The sequence below is a fragment of the Symphodus melops genome (assembly GCF_947650265.1).
Source record: "Symphodus melops genome assembly, chromosome: 8".
NCBI classification, from domain to species: Eukaryota; Metazoa; Chordata; class Actinopteri; order Labriformes; family Labridae; genus Symphodus; species Symphodus melops.
Window position 1 is genome coordinate 23,960,559 of NC_136698.1, and position 26,292 is coordinate 23,986,850.

The window sequence follows — 26,292 nt, forward strand, 5'->3', positions numbered from 1 at the left end:
ATAGAAGACTGGATCTGTTATTAACTGTCAGCATCACCTGCCCAGAGACAACAGATGGAATAGAGCTAGTTAGTTTAATTAGCTATAAAGCACATTTTCTTTGACTAATGTTATTTTGTAAAAACTGTCCCTGATTCAAATTAAGTAAACAGTGTCAGAGTCATGCAAAATACATAGAAGTTCTAAGACGCTTCTTGTTCATCGGCGTCTTCAGGATTTACACGACACAGAAACAATCAGGAGGAGTTTAAATCAACTCAGAGCAGAAAAAACAGGAAGCAACAAATGAAGCAAGAAATCTGTATTTAGGTCTCAATGTTTTGTTTGGAAGGATTAAGGTGAAAAACAGGAATCAAGGTTTGTAAGAATACACACAAGAAAACGAAACATGGATGGGGGGGGGGTCAAAGGTCTTGTACATTATGATTAAGGCACTACCAGTTTGGCCCTGTCTCTCTTTGTGACCCTGCCAAAGCTCTGCTAAACCCTGTACTCCTTAAAGCCCCTCCTTTTCTGATTAGAGCCTCCTCCTGCTGCAGCTGAGCTCCTCTCACAGGCCAACACGGAGGCCTACCTGTCAGAGAAACGATGCATAACACGGTCCCCGTGATAAAATACTGATATGATGTCAAACATTGAGAACATCTCAGAGGAATACAAAAATTACGAGTCACGCACCAAAGGATGCTATGGTCCATCGAGTCCGTTTGGTCCTAGAATACGTTCACAGCAGAGCAGAGCACGATGTACAAACGCAGCTTTGTTCATCAGTTTTATCTTCTGTCACTTGCGCATTTAAAAGGTAGTGTGCAAAACCGTAAAAAAAAAAAAAAGATAACATGGAGCTGTCTGAGCACGTGTCATTTTCAAAAAAACAAACACTGAAAGAAGGTTTTTACATGATTAACTTGGATAAAATTGTTGCTTTTAACGGTCTGCTAAAAAAAGGCTGCTTTTGTTTGTGTTTAGACACATTTAGGAACTATTTCAACCTCGAGACCTCGGCTTGAATCCTTTGTGTGTTTAGATTGACAGTTTATCCACATTAAGTCTTCTCAGCAGCTGCACCAGCATTACAAAAATGAGACCCCGTAAAAAAAAAAAAGTGATTTTCTGTAACGGGCTCTAACTTCGAATCCCAGAAAACACATTCACCAGCGCCACTTGGTGAACTTGTGTCCTCTCCTCCCAGTGTACGCGACTTCCAATAGAGTCCTCATAAAGTCCCCATGCAGCCCCCGTCAGTCCTCCAGCTGCAAATTTTAGCTCACTTTGGGGTAAATCTTCTCATAGAAGAAGCTCTGAGCCAGGACAAAAAGCTCTCCATCCTTCTCCCTGACAGCGTGGGCTCGCACAAACTGGAACTGTTCAAGTGCAAACTCATAAAACTCATTTTCCATTTTCCAGATGTTGGACTGCTGCAGCTTGGAGATAGTCTCTTTGGTTGGGGGCTTCTTTTCGGTGGTCTTTCGCAGATGTGACTTCTTTCCTGGAGGAGCATCAGAGAGTTTAATGAGTCTGTCAGTCTAGACAAGCTTGGTAACATAAATTATGCACTTGAATGATCATTTTCCTGCCGACAGACGCCACGAGCAGAAATGTTGGAGAGGTAGAGGTTTGATGAGAGGCTCCTCTGTGGTTTGTGTTCGTACCTGTTCTGTACAGGTCTGTGGCCCCCTTGAAGAAGCGAGGCAGTGCAGCCTCCAGGATCATGATGAAGTCCTCCAGCTCCTCGGTCACTCCAACCAGCAGGAACTCGTTCACCAGGTTGAACTTGGCTTGCTCCAGAGCCCACCTGCTGCCTGCATTCCTGCACAAAACAACACGTGGATCAGTTTATAGGTGTGTCTGCGTGATGTTGACCTGGGAGACTTCCCTCTGATTGTGAACGCTCAGTGATGCCCAGTATGTGATTAAAGACTGAACATTTAAAAAGGAACATACACATATCCACATGTATGTCAGGCAGGAAGCCTCCTGTGATGTGATCATTTTCAGTTTCTTTACGTTTCATTTAGAATAAAGGTGATTTAATTAGAACCCAGTTTGAATTCATAAAATCAGAACAATGCAGTTGCACACTTGCTTTAAAACTAGTTATATAACAAGTGAAACGTCGCTAGCAGTCAAAAAATATATGACACATTGTGAAGACTGTTTCTGAGTTTCTCAAATGTATATTAGTGTTACACCAAACATAACTCAGTTTTACTCCCCGCAGCTTGTTAACAGTTATTAGTGTACATGAAAACAGACTCTCTGTCATCCTTTAACTGCTGACATCTCTGAACATGAGCACCTCGCGATGAGGCCCACTCACCAGCACTCTGAATGATGTCCACAGAAGAAGGGGATCTGCAGCCAGAGTTTCTCCGGAGCACAGTCGGACCCTCCCGATGACACACACTCGTCAAATGTCTGCGAGACAACAGAAACGCTCGCTATCACAAACTCACGATGTGGGACACACTTATCAGAGTGAAAGTGTCGATAAAGACCTTTTTGTCTCCTTGTTTTCTCCGTCGTAGTCCTGGTCTGTAGTCGTCTCCGAAACGTAAGAAGTAGTAGTACGACACCAGGCGCTCTATCGGGTCCCGCACCACATTGATGTACATGGGCTTACTCTTCGCACTGTATCTAAGGAACACAGATTTTTAAGACTTTGACACTTGAGGAGCACATTTCTGTTCTGTTCTGACAGTGTGTCTGTCCTACTATAAAAAAAGCCTTTCCATCAGTGAATGTGTAGCTGCAGCATCGGGACACTTAGCTAACAGACACTTACAGCATCAAGATCATGAGCAGAGGAATAAAAGTGTCAGGTGAGATACGACAACAACGCTTTAAATCAACACGTCAACACATGACTTCATCTCATCTGCTTACTGTTTGTAACTCATCTGGATATTAAAATGGGATTTCAAGTACATGAAGGGCTTTACTTTGAGAAGTCCAGATAGGCTACGTGCCCGTGGTAGAAGCCGGGCTTCATCTCTCTCCATGACGTGACGTTCCTGACAAAGCGAATCTGAAGACAAAGATAATGTTGTTAGTTATCGAGCCGAAGGAAATACTCATACCTGCTCTGCTCATTCCAGAGTTTATTATTGTCATAACTACTTCTTCATCATTAGATAAATAAGCATTCACAATACCTTATATCCTATGATTAACAAGAGTGAGCTCGTAATACAGGACTTTTAACACATTCCAGAGCTGCAGGACGTCGTCCTTTATCCTTAACGCCAGCAGCTCAGTCTGTAGGGACTTAGGTTGGGAAGCGGAGGGTTGGACCAAAATATAAAATATGAAGGTTGTTTTGGTAGCTGGAGAGGTGTCAGGGCACTTCCAGAGTACTGCCGAGGTGCCCTTGAGCAGGCCGACAGCTCTGTTGCGCTCCCTGTGTTGCAGCCCCCTTCTGACATCTCTCCACTGACGTTCACAGGTCGTGTTTGTGCACGTGTGTGATCCCGGCACTGTGAGGGAACAACACATCTTACCTGCAGCTTCCTCAGGGTCGCCCAGCAGGAACCACAGACGAGACGCGTTGTTCACTCACACGGCGCCCCCTGCTGGTCATTTTTTATTTCTGCAGAAATGTTTATATTCATTTTGCCGTCGACAAGTAGAATTTGAAAGTGTTGAACGTAAACTCACTGATAGATGTTATAACTGTATGTTGACTCTGCGTCATATCTGACTGAATTATTTCACTGTGTTTAGTATCAACGCCTCATTAAAAGCGTATTACTTTTTAATCCCCAACAAACATTCAGAGGGGGTAAAACATTCCTCCTGGTAGAGCCTGCAGCCTTCCTTTCAAACTGCATCAACGCTGTCCATCAAAAAGTTAAGGTTGTCTGTTTGAGGCCTGAAGGCAAATTCTGCAGCCAGCAAACATTGGAAAGCAGCTCAGAAAACCTGAGAGGAGCGTTCATCCTGATTATAGTGACAGGGGAGATGAAGTTATGAAGATCTGAAGCAATAAAAGTCTTTTAAAAACTTCTCTGCTGTGGAAACTTCACCATTAGTGGAAACGCATAAAACACAAATCACACTGCTCAGATTAATTCAATGCTTAAGTGCCATAACTCTGATATGCAACTAAAATCAGCATGTTAATGACGTAACATCAGCTGATGTCATTTCCACCTGCGGCCCTTTTGGTTCTAAATAACCGCAGTGTCTCTATTTATGACTGCTGTCTCTGACACACTCTCTGTGGTCTGAGGGAGAAACAACATGTCGGTGACCGGCTTTGTCGAGGCTAAATGTTATTACTGGAGACAACTCTGAATGTTCCTGTAGAGAAATGTGCCAGCAGACTGATGCTCTCACCCCGTGTGCAGGATGGAGGGGGCAGACAGGATATTACCTTGGCACCGACAGCCAGAAATAACACCAGTTTAGCTTTGAGGCATTCACACACTGTGTGTCCTGAGCTGCACTGACAGAAACAGTGGATCAGGCTGTAAGGACTGCTGATGCCCCCCATATTCTCTGGAGCTTTTCAGACATGCACAAAGAGTCTGTGTATATGAAAGAAAGACTAAAGTTAGAGTACAGCTCAAATCAGAATTTCCTGTTATGGTTTACAGAAGCGAGTGAGGCTTAACCAGCCAATTCTGATTGTGGTGGACAGATCTGTCCTCATCTTATATTTAATCATGACACTTCAGAATGCTGAAGAGACAGAGATGTGTTTTATTCCTGCTGAGTCGCTCTATTTTTCTTGATATATCTCCGAGCGAACAGTATCGATGTGTGTTTTGATAGCCTTACTACATACAGCTTTAAAGAACACAGACAGTCATCACTCAGCAGCAGCACTTAAAGGTCACATATGATCCTTCTTTTCAACAAGCTTAAATCAGTCCCAGAGCGGCCCAAAAAATGTCTGAAGTTTGTTGTTCCAAATCCAATCCATTTGATCATGCCTATAAACCCCTGCTCAGAACAGGCTGTTTCTGTGTCTGTAGCTTTAAATGTAAATGAGCTGTGTCTGACCCCGCCCCTCTCTGGAAGAGCCTGGGTGACTCAGGCTTTCTCGCTCCATGTCCTAATGTTTACAGTGTGAAGGCAGACCCAGGGCAGAACAAACACAGAGCCGTGGGAGTTTCATCCACCTGGGGAAGTGGTTACTGCTCTTTGTGATGTCATAAAGGGAAAATCTCCAAACAGCCTGTTTGAGCACACTTTTTCTGAAAAGTGGACCAAGCAAAAGACGGCAAGGACTTTTTTCATGTAGACAAGCTATAAGGATACATATTAGCGTTAGAGAAACATGTTGCATAATGTGTGACCTTTAATCAACAAAGAGGGGAAAATGTTTTCCTCTGCTTTACCAACAACGGGCTTCTCAGGTCAATACTGGCTCAATCTCAGAACCAACCAGCTACCATCAGACAACTATATTGGCCCCTGAGAGTCACTGTAACTGTCCTGGGCTTTTAGTGTGACCCGCACAGAGCAAAAAAAAGAAGACTTGATTCCTTTTTTGTGCGTCACCATAATTTTAAGTCCAAGGTCGGTGTTGACTAAAAAAAGTCCACGAGGGACCGTAGATGCTCTTAGGCATTACACATGCTGTATAAGCACAGATATCTGTTTGCACACATTCATTCATGCTTAATGGTTCACTGCCTGCCTGATGGGTTGAATTACAGCTGATGCTTTCCATCTTCACTGGTCTGCACACAGAATGTTTCCATGAATACAGCGATGCAGCTGATATGGACAGGTGGACAGTACTTATTGATCCACAGACAAAAGATTTATTCCAATACCAACATCCAACCTGACCTATCCTGTCCTCACTGAAGACGGTCTGAAGACTAAGTGGGAACATTTCTGATGACCTCCCTCAGTACATGATATTGTCTCTGAGCATGTCTCTCTAATGTTCACCAGTGATTATCCGTTGATCTCCTTTGATGTGGCTCTCGTGTGTCTGTTTAGATCAAGATCATGTCGTGTTTTCCAAGCGTTTTAAACGGTTTAAGATTGTTTTATTAAAGGCATGTATTTTCAAAGAAAATAAGTGTTTTCTGTTTTATTGCATTTGACTACTCTCTGGAAATTATCATGCACAACAAAAGCTCTTAAAAAGCATCAACACAGCAAATATTATTGGTTCGCTTAGAAACCGTCTTTAAAGAAAAGTGGAGGCTGATCGAAACGAAGAGAGAAAGCACGACTGTTAAAGCTGCATCCTTTCATTCTGCATTCTCTGCTTCATAAGTCACTGACAGATGTGGAGTATAAGCAGATGCTGTAGAGAAGATCACAGAAACAGAGTTTACAGTGGGAGCCTTCACTAACAAACACTGCTGGTGAAGTTCAACACAGCACAGATGGGAGGCCTGTTAACACAGCCGTGCTCAAAGCCCTTCTTTTTATTCTTATTTATATCTTGCCGAGTCTTAAAGGCAGAACCATGTGAAGATGTTTCATGTTACAAAGAGTACAGCTTTGACCACAACAATAGCCTATTTTTAATTCCATATTTTGATTATGTTTTCATCAAAGCACCCACAGGCCTGTCATAAGCCCGGTCCTTGTGATGCCAACAAAGGACTCTTCTATCTTTGTTTCTTTGTTGTATTGAGCGCTCTATTATAAGCATGACAGAGATGAGTTCACGGTTGAGGTAGAGTCAAGTTTCTCTGCAGCAGCTTTGCAAATATGCAAGGAAAAATAAAGGAAGTGCAGCATGAAAAAGCAGCCATGATCCAGGGTCTTACCTGGTCCTGTAAAGACATGACAGGATTGTTTTTGGTGGTGTTGATGTGCAGGACGTGGAAGCGGTTCTTCCCACACAGGTCATAGGCGATGTTGGTGAACGATGTGCTGGCCGTCTTCGGTACTCTGTTGTAGATGATGACCATGTCGTCCTTGTCTGACAGCGGTGACGATTCCCGGCCGGAATCTTCACTGTGACGCTGCTCCACTTCAGCCACCTGGTGACGGGCTATGGTGCGTTCTGAATGGCCAGAAAGTAGGATATTTATGAGTCTCATGATTTAATTGTAAGTCATCAGAGTTACAGGACCAACTCAGGACCAAGATATTGACTGAATGAAACCTTACTGTATTATCACAGACATTAAGTTACGTTGAAGTGCTGCCATGTCTGACAACAATGCAGCAGCCAGTTTGTCTTCCAGCTATCTTCAATGTTTCAAATATAGACTGCAGTACCCATTTTAACCACTAGGCGTCACAAGTTAATAATTGTTCCTTTAATGTAAAAACTGATTTGATCAAGTGGATCCGTTTGTTTTGGAGAGGAGGAGAACTCTGTGAATGACTTGACTCAAACTAAAACCTTTGGCACATGAACAATAAATGAATCCTCGTCTGAAAACGAGAACGGCACCTTGAAATAAACGAGCCTCTAATCACCTCACATCGCCCAGCTGACGTGACGGGTGGAAGAGAATCAGTCATTGTTGACATTAAAGTGCTTTAACCAATGTTTTCCCAGGTCTGATTGACGGCTCGGACACAGAGGAGACCTGCGTTGATAACTTCACCTCCAGTAAACAAAAAGAGTCCAATGTGTAAAGCTGAAGCCTGCTGCTGCTCTGTGTGAAAAAGGACTAATGAAACAAAAGACTGAATAAATCATCTACTTTCATAGGGATGCCATGATATTTACAGATGTTTGTCTTTAAAAGGAAAGTTTATGGATGTCCCGAAACAACTTTTTCACTACAGATACGACACAGATATCTATCGATCCGATATCAGCACGAGTCATACATAGAAAAGGCTTGATCAAGTGATGTTACTCAGAGAATAGTCAGCAACAGCAGGTATGAGAAAAACTAACCCATTTATTAACCAATTGGTTACATACATTTTAACCTTCAACATGATCTCTACAGTACTCTACGACTGAATAAAATATAAATGAGAAGATCCTGAAAAACAAGCTAAATAAATCGAATAAAAACAAATGATACTTTTAAAGTCAGTTAAATGGTCCGCTTATCGGAGCGCTTATATCAGACATTTCAGATGCAAAATCCGACATTCATTTTCTGTCTAATATTGGATCGATATCCGATATCAACACCCCCAGGAAAGTTCATTTGAATTGCTAGTTGTTGGTGGCAAGCCGTTCCAAAGTCAACCAACGCAATCCTGGAAGTATCTGACATCCACACATCAGACTGCAGCCTGGGATTGACTGATCTTAAAGTCCACGCTTGTTGTCTTTCCACATAGCAGCCGGCACAGCGGGTGTCAGGACGCTAACACAATCATGACCGCGGAGAAAAAAAGAGAAAAGGTACGTCTGCTGCATAAATTAACCAGTGGTTTGAAAATGAAGGCCAGTGAGGCCTGTTAGCATTCTTTAATTAAGAAAAACAACCAAACACAATAACACTGAAACTAGTAATTAAGCCTTTGATGATAGCATTGACAGGAGGCATAATTAAATGTGCTTCTCCCACACTTCTTTTCTCTGCTGCAATGTTAATTAAAGCCAATTACAGGAATGGCCTTGTGAGTATCTGTAGGAGCAGCTGTGTGTCACTCAATAGAACGCAGACATCCTGCTGCAGCCCGGCAGCGTCTGACGCCTGAGAGAGAGGACATGTGTCTGCAGCCTGTTTGTCACTCTGCGTGTAGAGCCAGATCCATGATCCTTTGTTGATTCCCTTTTCTTAAAGACTTGAAAGAGAAAATGTGCAGTTAATGTTTACCATCTCATTGTCCTCGGCCAGAATTGTTGCCGACTGTCAAACAAACAGATTCACTTCTTCAAGAACAGTGCAGTCTGAATTCAGTTCAAAACATGTGACAGGATCAAGAGACACACGTTTTTAAAGGACACAATTTCTTCACCAGCACACATTTTCACTGAAAGTGGCTCCACTGCTCACTTTTGGGTCCTGACCCACCAGTTGAGAAACACTGTTTTAACAAAAAGGAGTTCATATATTTAAGTCACTGTAGGCCTTCATTCATGAGAAAGTCGCCATGTGCAGCTTTAATGTTGAGGACGCAACCCATCATGATCACATCAGATCTTTCAAATGATCCTGAGACCAGTGAAGAGGCAGAGTAACTAACACCAGGCCAAAAGGACTAATTACATATCCTCATAGGAGTGGGAGAACATAGTGTTTCACTCTGACCCTTTATTTAGCCTTCTAATCAGATGAGCCATTTCACTCACCAAGTCACTTCTTCATGACTCCTCTGGGTGGTGCTGTTGACATGAGTGCTGCTAACATGAATCCACTTAAAGCACTTTATCCTTTTTTAGAGGAAATGTATAGTCTTTGGTGAATCTGATTTTGGAAGCGTCTTACAATAAACAAACTATCCCACAATCTCTGTTTCAAGGTTGTATCCTTGTTTGTGAAACTCAATCATATCGATATAAACAATACAACCCTCATCCTGAGACCGTGCCTGTCTGAACAGACACGCTCAGTGCATCCAGATGTTCTAATTCTTCTAATTCTTATTGTTGTTTTGAACAGGCAAGAATCCAAATATTTAGAATTTCCTTCTACACCTTTTCATAACACGTTTTGGATCTGCAACCAAACTGGACAGACACAGACAATCAGGACTTCAGAAAAGATCATCGATGTCGACCTTCCCCCCCATCCAGGACTTCTACCGGTCCAGGGTCAGGAAACGGGCCTGTAGCATCACTGCAGACCCCTCACACCCCGGACACAAACTGTTTAAGCTCCTCCCCTCTGGCAGGCGTTACACATCACTGTGCGCCAAAACAGCCCGTCATAAGAACAGTTTCTTCCTCCAGGCTGTCACATGATGAACACTGAACAGTCAAAGAGTGTCAGACCTGTCACTGTCAAATAACCCTGGAACTAAACTGTCTCTGTGAATGTACACATAATATTTAATTTAAGCACACACTATAATGTGAATACTGTAAAAGACAACTACCTCATCTTTACTTCATCATCCCTTTGCTCTACTCACCACAGCACTATTATCTTATTTAGCCTTGTACATATTAGTTTTTAATTATCCATTTATATTTCTAGTTAATTGTTATTATTTCACGTTTACATTGTACAGAGAGAGCACAGTCTACCAAAGTTAAACACACATGTTCAATAAAACTGATTTTAACACTCTTTAGAGCATGATCAACATTATGTTGACAATCACTTCTAGTTTGGGTGTCATTTACTTTATAAATGATCCATCACTGGATATATTGAGATGGTTGAGATAACAATAACAACAACAAATCGTACAAGTTCTTGTTTAAGTTTCTCTCTGAAGCGAAATGAAAAATCGTCTCTTAATTAAAAGCATGTCAAATATGTGTTTGGTCACATCTCACTGCTGGAAACAATGAAGTGTTTGTTTGTTGTTCCTAAATATTCCCTCAGATCCTCTGTGACTGAGCACCAGACTTCACAACATCAGTCAACTACCTTATCCATGCAGGGGAGTCTAGTCTTACCTAGTCTGGCTCTGGAATCCTCCAGTTTCTGGATCTGGTTCTCGATGAAGAGCATGGCCACTCCAAACGCCAAAACAGCCAAAAGCTGGATCTTAGGCGGCATCATGGTCCGTAAAAGCCCCATCAAACAACCGGATGAACCATACCGCTAATACTACTAAACAGATCAACAGCTAACTGCTAATCCAGCTAAGGAGCTTACTTACTGTCGCTATGGAAACCGGACGTCCAATCACTACAAACAAATTAAAATAATCTTCTCAGAGCAGTGAGCAGTTTAACGCTACAAGTTCATACTTGCCATCACAACAATCATCCTGCTCGGATAGCCAACACTAACTATGCTAGCCTCTCCGCTAACTCTCACTTTAAAGCGACGTCTAAGCGTCTTCTTCTTCAGCATTTAAAGAGGATGTTTCTTCGTATTTTTAATTCAGACTTGATCGCTTTAATCTCAGCCGGCAGTCTGTGGAGTCCAGTAGCTCTATCTGATTTAAAACAGCCGAAGGTGGAGAAGAAGAGAGCTTCAAAGAAGACTCCTAACCGCACAGTTGTTCTGCAGCAGCTTGTTGCAGCCAGAAGCCTCCGTACAGTCTATGCTCCGTACACGGTCTTTTTCTTCTTCGTGTCTTTGAGTAGGGGTGTGATCACAACCTAATGTTAAATGTGATTGCGCCACCTGCTGGATCCTACTATTTACTTCATGCACTGGTTGAACGGAGAAGAAATTACAATATCACGTGAAACACATGATGTCTTGTTATTTAATGTTCCACAAACAACATTAGCTCAACTTATTGGAATGGCAAAGTCTCGTGCAAGCAGTAGGAATAATGGGAAAAAAGTAAGATCAATGAAAGTAATATCTGGGTGTTTTATTTAACCATTACAATCAATGTTTGCCTGTTTCGTCTATTTATGTATATTTCCCGCTTCCTATTTTAATCAAGTAAAACTAATAGAAAAAAACCACACATGTTTCATCAGAATAAAGATGTTTCATTAAAAGTGAATTTATCCTGCTTCACAAACAGAGCAGTGATGCATTTATTGGCCACAAAGTGGAGCCAGAGTTCCAAGAATGAAGACGTAACAGCTCTAATATTTCTTTTGCCAACATACTGTTCGTGCGAAAATACATTTCTTGTCGTTTCAAATTATCTCAACACAGTTCGAACCCCATGCAAAATTAATTAGTGAATAAATGTATTTGTAAGAACATCAATAGTATAGAACAAGATGAAAGCTAGTTCTTATAGTCATACACATTCTCGTGTACAAATGTTTCTGATATATGCACTCACGTACCATAAAAAAAATAACTACAGAAAACTGACAAGCAAAAGCTTGGGTTTTTAATAGTAGATTTGTAATGTAGTCCTTGTTTTGCTCTCCCCCATTACAGTTTAACAAAAACTTGGTCAAAAGAGTCTCACAAGTCCACCCTCTATGCTGTCCTGAACTATCATTTAAAGGGCCAGGTAAGAAATTTTAGCTTCTCTGCAGGCCTCCATGACATGAGGGAGACAATGAATTAGCTGTTATATTTAAACAGTCTATGCAGAGGAGCTGTATATGTGAACTCAAACAGATATATTTTGTGCTCGAACTTCACCCGGAGTTTGTCCTGCAAGACCCGTAGTATTTTTTCAGAGAATTTACCTCGAACCAAAAGGAGGAGGAGTGACTTTATATTGTGACTGCTGCATGGTGCAGAGTGTGTCTGCACTTGACCACTACAATCTCTATGCATGTAACTAACCAGCTACATTATATTTTCCGTTCGTCTGTTTGTTTGGGGCGGCGGTTGTTTGGTTGTTTGGGCAGGCCATCCTCACCAACAGTCCCAAGGAACCGAAGAGAGCTCAGGAGCTCCCAGAAAAAAGGAGAGGTTAGAATATAAAGATAGTGACAAGCAGTAATAAGATATGAAAGCTGGGAGAGAAAGAGGGAGAGAGAGATAAGAGATCCTGGTGCCAGTTCCCCCAGTAGTCTAGGCCTATAGCAGTATAACTATGAGCTGGTCCTAAGCTAGCCCTAACTATAAGATTTATAAAAGTTTTTAGTCTATTCTTGAGCACTGAGTTTAATTTTTGGGTACATTTTTAAACGTTTGCTGTCAGAAAGAAAGACACCGCGCAGCATCCATCCAATGACCAAGGCTTGTATCAAAGACGCAACATCTATCTGAGGAGAACCGTTACTATGTTCAATTACCCTGAAACAATGTGACAATTATTCTTTTTATCACTTTGTGCTGGAGGCCTGCAGATAACAGGTAACTACCATGGTTACACTGATGACCACGTCTTTTTCTATTGATAGCACTAATGGGATAAACAACAAAACAACAATCAGTACGCTTATTTGTTTCAGATGTTTTGATCCTCTCTTTTATTTCAGGTTTTGGTTCACTCCTGTTGAATAGTGATGTGATTTTGTTTCCTCCATGTATGAAATGTTTTTACTTAACCAAAAGAGCACTGAGTTTAATTTTTGGGTACATTTTTAAATCACACTGAAAACGTGTTTCATGCTTTGTCTTTACAGGATTGGTTGAGCTATTTTTTAGAAGCGTCTAGACCCGTCTAAATAAATGTGTCATAATTTATAATTGTCATTCTTCTTTACTATTATAAAGACAAATGTCAAAACAGAACTAGGTCACTATTTTTGAAAGATCATCTGTCTGCAAAAAAAAACCCCTTTACCAATCTGTTAGACTATTTGATGACAGGAAACAGGACACCAAGCAAACTTCATCAGTGTTATGTCTTTTAGGATAACGACATGAAAGCTGAGCTACATAGAGTTACTTTTAGTGAGCTTGAAGCATTTATTTGATCACTTAACAGAGACAATACGTTTATTCTTTCCACTCTTATTTTCTGAGGGAAACGTTTGCTGTCAGAGGAGGTACAAACCCAACACTTAGAAGTTACTCGGTTCAACTCAAATCAATGTGAGAAAGAGAAACCTTCACATGGTGTGAGAATAATTTAGAAATGCAAACGTCTCCACTTATTTATCACTAGCATTGTTGATCATCTGAGTTTGAACTCGCAGTACAAACAGGTGGTGAAAGTGCAAATATTATATCTTCATTTTGTGCTACACAAAATATTCTCTCAACACTACCAACGACATACAGGTGAAAAACAACAGAAAAACCCACTGATTAAAACAGCTCTGAATCAAGAGGTTTCTATAAGTGTTGATTCTTCACAAAGTCAAATGTTTGGTTGGCCTGACTTCCTTTAACATTTAGGGCTCTGTTGTTGCAGTTACAATTCGGTTGACCAGGTTAAGAGTATACTGATCTTTGTGTCTGGTCTGCAAAAAGCCCTAAAAGCATTTGCAACTCTGCATTAAATATTCAGGAAAAAAAAAAAAAACTTCCATAAGACTTACATTTACATTTTGCTGAGCGTGTCTCCTTAAATTTGAATGGAACTAGATGTTTTTCATTATAACAAACATTTCCAGTCAGAAGGCATCATTAAGTGCATTCACTTCACAGCAGGGAAAATACAATCTGCTCTCATATTTTGCACGTTGAGTTTGCTTACTAGACATTTCTGTAGACAGATCTCTGCTTTATGTAGACACATTCAGATCTTTGTATCTTTGTTACTCTACAGAAGAGAAGAGGTCTATTTAAAATACCAACCATCGAGTAAAAGGTCAGAAGGTACTCCAGCAACGCCACAAACTCTGAAGAAAAAGAGTTAATAAAAAGGTCACCCACAGGGGTGAGGGGGATAAAGGAGTAAGCTTTCTGGGGGCCAGGCAGATGGAGAGGGTCCACAGAGGTTAGCAAACCTTTAAATTTAGTCTTTAGTGTGGCTGATTCAGATGAGAGCAGTTCAAGGTTCTTTAGAGAGTCATAAAACTAAACAGAAGGAAGGCAAACAGGGACACATGCAGAAACACACAAATACAGAAAGATGCACTGTGAATATTTTTAAACATATGAACAAGAAAAACAATTCTTACACAGAGGTCAATCACTTTTGAATATCATCAAGAATGTAATTTAAAAGACGCTCTACTCTCATTAAATCAGGTTAAAATTACAGTAAATAAAAAATCAAGAGTTCGAGTAAAAATAATCTCAACTGTAGATATTTTTCTTCTTGCGACAGCAGTGAGAGAAAAAGCTCTTACATTAAGTCACCATGTCATAAAACATGTGGACCTAAATCATCTTTCAATGGTCTGAGATATTGTACCTGTATTATTCCAGACTTAATCCTTTAAGACCTTATGTACAATATGCTCTACACTACATTCAGCTGTTAAGTACAGAGTGTGGAAATGTACTTTACATTGTGTGACACTCGGCTAAAGCTTGTGCTGGCTCAGCTAAGCTCTGGATGTCTCATCAAATTTCCATTTGATTCCAGAGAGACACCATCTTTTCTGCAGTCGACTGCATTTTTACGCACAGGGGGAAACGGAGGAAATCTGCCCAAAAACCTCCCAAATATTCTAAAGGACCCTCGAAGGTCCTTTGGAAAATGTTCTCCTTAATCCAACATGGGGAGAAGTAGTCGTCTTTTTCTCTCTATGGGTAAAAAAAAATTCTCTTAGCAAGCAGTCCTAAAATGGTAAATTAAGGACGACACTGTGCTGTTTCGCATGTCCTTTCAACTTCTCCCGTCACCTAGAATAGGTTCAAATGTTTGTTAAAATGTTAAATGTTACTCTGTAGGTTGCACATGTACATAGCTGGTGCAGCTGATATCAACAATGGCGACGATGCAGACAAAATAAATCATACAAACTATATAATTCAGTCCGGCTTAAATTAAGTTATCCCTAATGTCATGGGGTCATGGTTAGGGATGTCTGAACTCCGGTTTATCATCATGTTTTCAACAACAAGGAGCGGGTCTTATCAAATCAAACGTTGACTTTCATTTCCTCGACGTTTTGTCTTTGTTGCTGGAACTGGTGGCAACGAGAATTTCCATCCAGTGGTAACAATGTGTGGTTTTATGTGATATCATTATTTTCATATTATCCATTAAAAATGTTAATATGTAAATATTATTATATAAAGTTAAATGTTGGCCAATAACAAATTAAAATAAAATTGATCATTTAGCTTATAAAGATAAGATAAGACATTTTTTTACTGATCCCCAGAGGGGAAATTTGGGTGGGGGGGGCCTCTACATCATACATAAATCATATTTGCACTTTTAATACTCAGCAACCACCCTGGTTGTTTTACTATGCAAGGAGTTCATGGGTGGGGAAAGGAAGCTTTAAAATTAACTTAATGTTTGGTTGTATTAATCCCCTTTAAGCATAAGTACCAGCCTGCCAGCTGGCCGGTCAATAAAGACTTGTCCTCGCAGCCAAATATCAATAAAACCCAGAGAACTCACCGTGCTGACTGAAACATTTTTTTAAGGTTCTCAAAATATAAAGAGTAGGAGCACAGGAACAGCCATAGAGACAAACACGTTTTATGAAGCTCTTTTTCTTTTACTGTAAAAGAAAATAGGTTCTTTTTGTTCTTCCTCCCAATCAACCTTTTTGAAAATAACAACTAACCTGCATTAATATGCATTAAAGATACTGCGAGGAACTTCCAGTTTGTGACTATTTTGGCGTCCCCTTTGGACAAAGCTGTACCATTTTTCTCTTTGTTGGTCTAATAGCTATGCTTTTGAGACAAGACTCTACTACTGAGAGAAAGGACAATGGATAGAGTCAGGAATCAGGGACAGAGAGTGGATGGGGAACAACATACAGGAAAGGAGCCACATGTCGAATTTGAACCCAGGCGGCCTGCCTCGAGAACTACAGCTTCTGTACAGTACATAGGGTGTGCAGTCTACCATGAAGACCTGAATTTAGAAAAAGTCAAGTATCATCGGAGCAGATTTGGCCTTCTAGGGTGCAGCCAGTATTTCAGGGGTTTGGGTTTAAAAAAAACTAATATTTTATAAGTTATAAAGGAGATCCAGGCAAAGATTGTTGATACGCTGGTTATAGTTTACAACCTGACAAGCAATGCAGGACACAATCATTCAGTTTGATTTAAAATGCAAACTTTCAAACCTAAGGCTGTTTATAGCGAGAAACCACATAAAACTTTCCTTCTAGCTTGTCTGAAATAAAAAAAGAACATTGCTAGGGTCCTCCTATAGAGAAGTACAACACAGAGTATGTCATACAGATGAGTGTGCAGCATAATCAGCCATCATTTTGTCTGACTTTGGTAAAAAAGAAAAAAAAAAAACTTTGCGTGACAGACCTTGAAAGATAATTTCCACCCCTATATCGATTTTGAACTCCAGTCAAGAGCTCCATTAGCAGTCAGGCTACAATAAGAAAACACTAGAAAGAGCATGTGCAGAAATGATGAAAGGCTGCCCCGGAAAATGGTAGAAAAATGGCCTATTTACTTTCTCTTTCACCTTTTGGGTGTCTAAATGGATTTGTATTCAGTAATCAGTGTACTGCAGCCTGCTGGACACTAGAGGGCAGAGCGGGTGCAGAGAACACAGGCGGTGGTCGCAGCAGGGAGCAAACTTGCTGGGAGTGTGATAAGGAGGCCTTTCACGTGGCAAGGCCTGGAGTGATGTGCTCTTTCTCTGAAGGCATCAGGAACTTCTGCAGAATGAGAGCAGGTCAGGAGGAGGACAATCAGGATTTCAGACTATATTTCCTTTTCTGCATATGGTTGCACTTAAAAGAATTATAAATCTGAAAAATTTGGTGTCGAAATAAAGTAATAAAGCAGTCATTTTGGAGCCGAAAGGCAGAATTCATCATGCAGTTCTGGAAAATGAGTCAAATGAGTTCCAATTTTCACCCACTTCAAACCTCCAAACAATGAAAACCACCTGGGCAGCCAGGGAGATGAAAACACCCGGACCAACAAATCTGCAACATTTGAAGAATGAGAGAAAACTTCAAAAATCCCTGAGCAATTAACCAATCACAGTCCAGCAGGACAGTGTGACAGAGTGCACACATCATTGGTCGACAGGCACGCATCCGTTATGCTTTCAGTGGGGCGAGATCTAAATTAGAGAGCCAATTAACTCTGCTAATAGCCCTCTCCTATTTAATCTGGAAGACAATGGGGATTGAAGAAGAAGCTTTTACAATATCCTCTTTCTGCCACGATTCTGAGGGTCCGCGTTTGCCTCCTTGTTTTCACTTCAATTAGCCCAGTGCTTTCTATGATTAAGTACCTATAATTATTTTTCAATTAAGGCTTTGATCTGCTGTGTACTGTATACAGCTCCTCAGCGTGCGTGGAAGAATGAGGATGAAACAGTAAATTTGTTCCCTTCTGTGTTGTGTTGATGAGGGTGCAAGTGAGATTAAGCTCACAGAGCTGCAGGGAGAGCTGCTGCTGCAGCCACACAGCTTGGTCAAACATCCAGCAGAAGTTACCCAGGAGGGAAACTTTCTGATTTCTTTTTAAAGAGTCGTCAGGAATAACATAACTACTTCTGATCACTGGACTACTGATGTTCATGAGAACATTCAACCCTTTTGGCTTATGTGTTGTGGTCGTGTTTGTGATTCTTCACTTTTACTTTAAAAAACTGGAAAATGTTGCCTCATTTTGCCAGAAAAACCTGTAAGAATTCAAACGTAAGATCCAATCGGTAGGTTTGTCCCCATTCAACAATATCCCATCTTATAACCAACTCTCTGTAAGTACAGTAATAACACTCCATAAGTGACCAAACTAACTCCAAAAATGAATTTGAAATACAATATCATGATGATAAGAACTCCAGAAATGTAGTAAATAATGTTGTTGTCTTTATGAGGAAACTATTCTTTTAAAAGCATTATTATATTAGTCATTGGATATGGAATGGGAGTTAATGAATAATCTTATGATATACATTTTCAATTACCATGATACAATAAGAGGATGTTTTACAATGAATAATGAACAATGTTTTAATAAAGTATTTTCAGTTGAAGAAGTGACAGCCCTGCAGATTCCTCCACAGTAAAGAAGAGTCATTCAAACATCCCCTAAAGGAAATGTGCATTCATCTTAATCTGCAGACTGTTTTAGCTTTATCTGAAGAATACTATTAATTTATCATACGTGCATAAACATGACTGTATGTTTAAACTCGCTGTGTGCAATAACATCAGCACTTCAAAGTTACAGGCTTCAGGGCAAATGTGCAATTTACACCAGTTCCTGTGTGCAATACTCCAGCACTTTTACACTTTCTCCCGTAGCAGACACTTTGTGCACTTTAACTCTGAAGGTCACTTCATGACTTGTATGTACCTCTGTCCATAATGTACACTTTATGAGGTTGTTTGTTTTTGCTTGTCATTGTGGTTTTATGAAAATGTGTATACTTGTGAACCACCAACCTGCCAGGAAATACAGATGGTAGTTAACCTAAGACTACAATCTGGCATGTTTACATGTTTGTGTTCATAAATGTGCACTGTCTCTATTTTTAATAATACAACAAATGTATGACATGGAATAGAAGTCTTAAAAGTCAGCATAATAAAAGTAGTTATTTATCACTTTCATACCATGAACATGGTTTAAGTCTTGAACTTGTAAGGTATTAAACACCTGTAATCTTCTTGTGTTTGTACACTGACTTTGACTTTGCTTACACCAATGCTGAGAAAAAACAAAATGACTATTAAACTAAAACAACAGTAAAAGAGCTTGATCCTCTCATGAACAAGGAGCGACTTAATAACACTTATAGGTTATAATAATTTTTCTGTTTGCTCAGCTACCTGACCTGAGAGGTAGATCAAACGTGCACTGACATGCTGGATAAAGTGACGGTCTGGGTTAATTATCTGTAAAGCTACAGGGATTAGAGGAAGTCACAATGAAATGCAACCCCGAGGGAGGTGGAGAGGTAAAAAAAAAAAAAAAAAGCTTTGTAAAAGGACAACCATCAAAACAAGTTACTGTACGTAACCTCATATCTGGACAAATTAGATTTTATTTATTTGTAGGTCTTTTCAGTAAAAGAAGCTTCTTTGTTTTTAAAATATTTGATAGTTTTGCACTTCGAAAATTCAATTTTTTCCTTGCGACTTTAATCCAAACAAAGCCTTTAAATGTAGGTAAAAAAAAAAGGTATAGATATGAACATGACACCTGCAAACCCTATTAAAAGTTTTAAACAATAAAGAACATTCATTACATTTGTGAGCGATTATATTTAGGCCTACATCCTGTATGTGAAACTTGGGCTTTCTTAGCTGAAGCTAAAGAGGGTGAAAAGCAGAAATCCATTGAGAGGCCAGTAATTAACTCTTTTACTGTAATTAAAACACTCGAGTCTCTTAAGGGTGTTAGGCTCCTAATGAGTTGTGACATTTTTAGAGGCTTCGTGTGCCCAAAACTCTACTGTCACAGCGTGCTTTACTTTGTATGCGGACAATCCTGCTCAGGGAGAAGGAGAAAGTGTTCACAGCTGGGGCGAGGAAGAGGAAATATAATAAAAGCAGAGGGAAAGAAAGAGGGAGATGGGACGCTTTCATTGCCCTAGAATGATAGAAAGAGGAGGAAATAATGAAATATCAGGGCTTTGTGAAAAATAGAAAAATAAAAAAGGGAGGTGCAGGTACGCGGTGCAGTTAAGAGGAGGAGGAGAAGGGGGGTTAGGAATTGTGTCTGAAACATTTTGTATGACCTCCTCCCTCGCCCATCCATCAGGCAGGCTGGCTCATTATTCTAACTAGCCAGTTCTTTTCTTCTGTTGCGGGACGCCATCAGCTGCAATCTGCATGCCAATTATCGGCCAGACCCCCTGATACCCCTGCATGGAAAATGATCTGTCAAGGAAAAAAAAAAGCGAAAACGAAAAAGCGAGAAGGCTTGTGCACTGTAGCCCCAATCTCTCAACCCCCCCCATCTCCGCCCCCCCCCCTCTTTTTAACACTCCATTCCTCTCTCTCCGCTTTCCTGTAGAGCAGTGACAGGGCTTCCTAGAAAATTAATCTATGGAAAGAGAAGAAAAAAATTATAAATGTAGCTATTCTCCCACTCCGGCCGCTCAGTTCTCTGGGCTCCGGAGGGCAGGGGAAGTGGAGTTTGTGATAATTGCCAGGGAGCGGGGGCCGATAACAAAGGGACACTCTTCCCCTGAATGTTACACTAAGGGCAAGAGGAGCGGTCATGAAGCAGCCATCGTGCTTTTGACGCTCCCAGGTATGCTCTCTTTTTTGTCCCTTTCATTTCCATCTATTTCATCATCAAATTACAGGTGAGATGAGCTGCCATTTCTCATCACTCTCTTGATCTCTTAACTGAGCAGTAAAGGCAGTACCAGGAGTCAAATGTGGTGTCAGAAGGTCGTCTGGTATTCATTGTAACCACATGAACTGTGCCGCATGATCATCAACAAAGACTGAATACGTTTTAAATGACCTTTTACTGAGTCTGGTACCCCTTGGTTACCTGCATGTTTCTATTCTGGTTTGCACTTTACACTGATAATATCAGGCCAGCCATTTTGGCTACAGTCAAATGAATGCTCACAGATTTTGGTCGTTTGGCTAACTAGGTCATCAAGCTAGCTCAATGCAATGATAGCTTCAAGCTTCTCAATTGGGTCATGTCTTTCTGTTTCGTCATGACTTTGTGGTGTCATAGATGCTTGTAGCTCGAAAAACCATGATTTAATACATTATCTCCCAAAACTTGACATTAATAGATTTAAAAGCAGCTACCAAGGCAACTGCCAACCAGTGTTGAGATATACCAGTGCTCACCCGAAATCCCATTTTAAGGTCAATTCTGACTCAACAAGAAAAAGTGCCTTACCAAAATCTTCTAAACAACAGTTAACTCAGTGGCTTCAATTCGTTCATATGGTAAAATGATCTATGACAGTGTCCTAAATAATACACTGGATGACTGCAGACCATAGACTGTTAATATTTATGGACAGAGCCTGAAAGACTTCACCCTTCTGTTACTGTTGAGGGCTTTGGGGTCCTTTCAGTGGCAGTCATGCTGGAAACAATCTCTCAGCCTAACTTTCATTCAACGGCAGACTGAGAGCAGAAACTGAGGCGGGTTTTAAACCTCTTGACCATTGCATCGCACTGCCTGTCGATCAAGTCAGTTGTGTGCATTATGGTAAATAACTCTTATCCTTCAAAAAATCTAAATGGATGAGTTATCAAAAAAATACACAGTGTGTGCCTATCAAGACAAGTTAATCTGACCATTTTCATTATTGAAATCAGACAAAATGTTTTAATTTTTACATTTTGCTCTTTTGACTGTATGTTTCAAGGCTTCTGCAGACAGCCTCAAGTGGACACTCACATGGACTGCATTTTGCACTTCCGCATCATCTTCATTTTTCAACACGAGAAGTTGCCGCTTGCTGTGGACATGACATTATTTTAAATTAAAACAGGGGTATGGCATCAATTGGTGATACATATAGAAAATATGGAAATAAATAAGCAGCTTTGACCTTGAATTGCAGCGTAATGTGATTAAGTAAGCCCATTTAGTATGACAATGTGATATAAGGCTGGAGTGTTTTTTGTTGGAAGTTGTCTTTGCATAACAACTGGCAGTTATCAGGCTATTTTAGGTCATCTGACCGACCATAGTACTTTTACCATTCACACCCAATTCACAAACTGATGGCATTAACTAATCCCATTCATAACCATTCACACATGGCTGGCTATGCCGTCAGGAGCGATTTGGGGTTCAGTGTCTTGCTCGGGGAACTATGCCATGTGGACTGGCGGCGCTGGGAAGAAAATTGAGCAACATTAAAAAAGTTGACTATCACTGAGCCACTGCTGCCCCAAATGCAAACTTCCACAAAACCCAATAATGATGGCAGTACTGCTAACGTTAGCTTACATTATTTGTTTTCATACGTGGTTTTGATTCTACTTAGTCGAAGTATTAGCTATGAGTTGACCATTTATCCCCTTAAACTGTATTGTGTGACTGCTCCTTGTTGTTTGTGTTTACTGGACATGCGTTTACTGATCTCAGGTTATGATGCAGACAGTTTTTTATCCAGTCCATTGCTCTTGTGTTTTTTAGGTTTGAAAAGCAAAACAGAATCTCCTTTAAACGGTTAATTTTCTGAGTTTCCTTACTTTGGTCAAATCTAAGCTGTTAACAAGAATTCTAGGTCTCCAACTTCATCGCTTAGCTGACAAAACAATCACGGTTTGTAAGAGATGTTTAGCTTATGATCAATTTACTTTTAATTATGACAGAATTTTTATTTCATCCCTCCTGCTTGTTTTGGACAAAATGAATATGTGAAAATGTGGCTGAACAAATATGACTTCTCAGTGGATGAAGAAATCAAACAATTGGACATAATCATGACAACACAAACACAAACAAGTTACACTTTGTGGTCTTGTCTTTAAGCCCTGTTGTCCCTTCCTTAAGAGATGAGGCAATGAATCTAAAAGAATGACAGTTGGGCAGAAAAAATCCCACAAAGCCAACCTGATCCTGATTTCCAGCACAATGAGGAGCAGAGCAGAAGCCAGGAGAGGAACAGTCACTCTGCAGAAGCAGCGGAGAATTGGGTTTGCACTGTCTGCCTTTGTGGTGCATGTGTGTGAGCTTTGATTAAAGACAGAAGATTCTTTAAGCACATTAGGGCCATTTTGTCCAATTGTTTCACGCCCGCTTCCATATCCACCCGCACAAAAGATACAGACTGCAGCACGAAGCAATGCTCACCCGCTTCCCTCTGCTCTATCACACTGAGCAGGCCCGGTGCAGGCACTAACAGGCAAGGACCAGAGGAATTAAAGCTCTGGTGTAGTACTAGTAGCAGCAGTGTGAGTCTTATCAGTGTAAGGGCAGAATGAAGTGTTGACACATAAAGAAAAAGGAAACAAAAGGAACTGTGTAGTGTCAAGTTTGGAGACTAAACATTTTATTTTTTTTAGCAATAATGGCTAATCAAACATGCGTATCTGATTAAAGTTCTCACAAAGGACAACATAATATCTTATTGCGACACTGGCTTGTTACAGCTCTGAAGGGTCAGTAATAGATGTAGTTGTACACATTTCTTAGGGCTGCATGCACTTTATATCTGTCCAGCATTAAACAAACAGCGCAGGCATTCCATTTGCAATCATCCCCTAAATTCAAAGTCTCCGAGTCTGACGTGGAAATGCAGCGAACAAAACTGTATTTCAATATTCACAGAGAAGAGGAAAATGACTCTGTTAGCATACTCAGTAAGAGAGTTGAACCCGGGCCAGCCAGCTACCATACCCTAGAGTAATAATTAAGAATCCTGTCGCTGAGTTGTCAGTAGTCAATTACACCTCCTGTTCACTCGGGCGCACGATCTGACTGCAAGCAATGTGAAGACACTGGAGCTGTCATCAGAGATGGAAAAAGAAGGAAAATGACTGAAATGAAGATTACTGCGGAGTGGGGATTTTGAGCAGGGTTTAACAGTCTCTGTCAGGAGGTGAGTGCTGAATGCGAGTGACCAAACGCCCTCCCAAACATGAAACCATTATTGCCGATTACACAGAACGGGGACTTTGGTGGTGTATTAATTGAAGCTTTGGCTTGCATCACTTTCCAATTACTTTTATGCTAGCCTACGGTTAATGCGCTGACAATGGATGGTAGAGCACGCTCCACAGACGGAGGACTGGGTGTGAAAGGAGGGAGGTTCCTGTTGTCATTGAGTGGGAGTACAGTCAGATGTAGGAGGCAGAAAGGCTGCAGTTCTGCTCCTCTCAGTTCAACGACATGCTCAACATACAGAACTGGTTTAGGCTAAACTCGATACATGCATGTTTTAAACTGCGCTTAGTTATAACCCCAACAGTTTAAGTCTTCACATTAATAATTGAAAATAAGATTTAGCAATTACTATCAAACATTTACTGAATACCAACTCAGGGAGTGTAGTTTCCGAATAAGCTGACAAATGTAGCATTAGCTTGCTAAATTGGAGCTTGTTGAGAATAAAGGATAAAACTATGGAAAAAATTCAGACACTACTGCAAAAATTAGATTTTCTTTTGTCAATTTACATATTTGTGTTTGAATGAAATAAAAAAAAAGTTTTATCATCAACACTATTTCTCCCAATCTTCAATGTTATGTTGCTCTTTTGTGTCTACATGTTTTACGTTTTTACGTATGAGCCTGTATAGAAATTCTTAGTCTTCTGACTACTCAAAGTGCTTCACACCTACACATTCACACCGAGGGTAGAGGCTGGTATGTAAAGCGTCCATCAGGACCAACTAATCCATTCATACACACTGCAGATGAAGCAGTGGGAGCAACATGGGGTTACGTTTTTTTGCCCAAGGACACTATTAATGCAGGAGCAGGGGATCAAACCCCTGACCATATTTTGTATTACATTCAATTCTATTGTCATTAATGAACGTTTAATATTTGCAGAAAACATCAAAAGGTTCAGATAACAGAAAGATGCATTATTTCCAGAGTGATGGTAAATCAAAGAAAACAAGTTCATATCCATTTTTAACCAAAAGAACGCGGAAGTTTAAACTCAGGAAGATTTGAATTATTATAATAACAATAATGCCTTGATTATTAAAATGTGTTCAATCAAAGTTCTCTCCCTGGCACATCATTTTTTTTAGAACAATTATAAACATACTTATACTCTCAGAGGACATCAAGGAAATATACCACCATCTCATGATTCATAAGCAACAGTAAACAACTGGGTCTAAAGATATGCTTGATATACATTAACAGAACCTACCTGGCTTCTGTCCAGAGGCAAATGGTTCCCTAAAGTTAAAACATGGATGAGAAAGCCGCGCTCAAACTGTCTTTTTTTTTTTTTTACCTTTAGGACCGCCAACAGTTTCTCAGGAACGTACAGGTTCACCAGGTCTGTCAGGTGTGATGGTGCACAGCCAGTTAAGGTAGCAGCAGCACTTAAAGTCTGCTCTAACCTGGACGGGAAACCAATGACGAGGTTCCAGCTCCAGCCAGAACTTGAACTGGTGAGGTTAAGAAATCACTATAGGTGGAATAAGCCTGATTTTATCACAGCTCTCATGCGTCTTGGCATGTTCTTCATCAGTCTGTCACTTTGCTGCTAACTGACGTTGTACAACTCTTGGCACAAAGATTCAAGCAACTCAGTGCCTCATTAAGTAGAATGAAGTTTGCCTGGATGAAATTCAGCACACAAAAAAAGTGCTGTCCATATGCTGATTTAATGAACATTTGGTGTGGTCTTAACTTTTTCCAGAGCTCTAAATACTATGAAATATGGCCCAAGAATCTGCCATCACAGAAAATTTTGTCTGAAGGTGTACTGGGAGGATTCAAATTGTTTCACAAGAACAACAAAGCTCAAATGAAAACATTATGTAAATAGCCTGAATCTTTAGAAAACAAAAGAGGTCTTTGCTTTAGGACTGTTGGCAAAAAGATGATTTCCAGAATTTAACTTCAGAGATGACTTGATGTCCTTAAAGGTACAAGTACAACGCAGATGGCCACCAAGTTTTTTCCTGTCAAGAGTTTTTCAAGATTTTGCCATGACACAGATGCAGTTCCTACAACATTGTTGCTAACGGAGACAGAGGGTCCAGTTTTTAAACTTCTCGAGTAATGGTTGAGTATTTGTAGACAGGATTGAACATTGGACAATACTGCTCATGATCTGTTGGTTTATGTTCTTTCAGAAACTCCCTCTTCCTTTCTGTGCCCCTCATTAATTCACACAGCTTGACCCAGTCCTTACACTCTTATCTACTGTGACCTAATTTTGACTTCAATTCAGACACTTCCTTATCACACAGTGTTTTAAATT

The 26,292-nt window shown here is 40.4% G+C and overlaps 1 protein-coding gene across 1 annotated transcript; it reads right to left on the bottom strand.

The window, feature by feature from the left end:
• Window positions 1–286: 286 nt before the first annotated feature.
• hs2st1b (heparan sulfate 2-O-sulfotransferase 1b) lies at window positions 287–11,051 on the bottom strand. The gene is made up of 7 exons (XM_079350110.1): window positions 10,466–11,051; window positions 6,744–6,982; window positions 2,943–3,028; window positions 2,499–2,637; window positions 2,321–2,418; window positions 1,653–1,810; window positions 287–1,489 (listed from the first exon to the last, which is right to left on the bottom strand). The coding sequence occupies exons 1-7, from the start codon at window positions 10,587–10,589 to the stop codon at window positions 1,263–1,265; spliced, it is 1,071 nt and encodes a 356-aa protein (XP_079206236.1). The 5' UTR covers window positions 10,590–11,051; the 3' UTR covers window positions 287–1,262.
• Window positions 11,052–26,292: the final 15,241 nt, after the last annotated feature.

Excerpts from the sequence above, each read along its gene's own strand:
- hs2st1b (XM_079350110.1), bottom strand. The coding sequence starts at position 10,589 with ATGGGGCTTTTACGGACCATGATGCCGCCTAAGATCCAGCTTTTGGCT. Across the intron at positions 6,983-10,465 it reads GGATTCCAGAGCCAGACTAG|AACGCACCATAGCCCGTCAC; the intron begins GTAAGACTAGAC and ends CTGGCCATTCAG. Across the intron at positions 2,419-2,498 it reads GAAAACAAGGAGACAAAAAG|ACATTTGACGAGTGTGTGTC; the intron begins GTCTTTATCGAC and ends GTTGTCTCGCAG.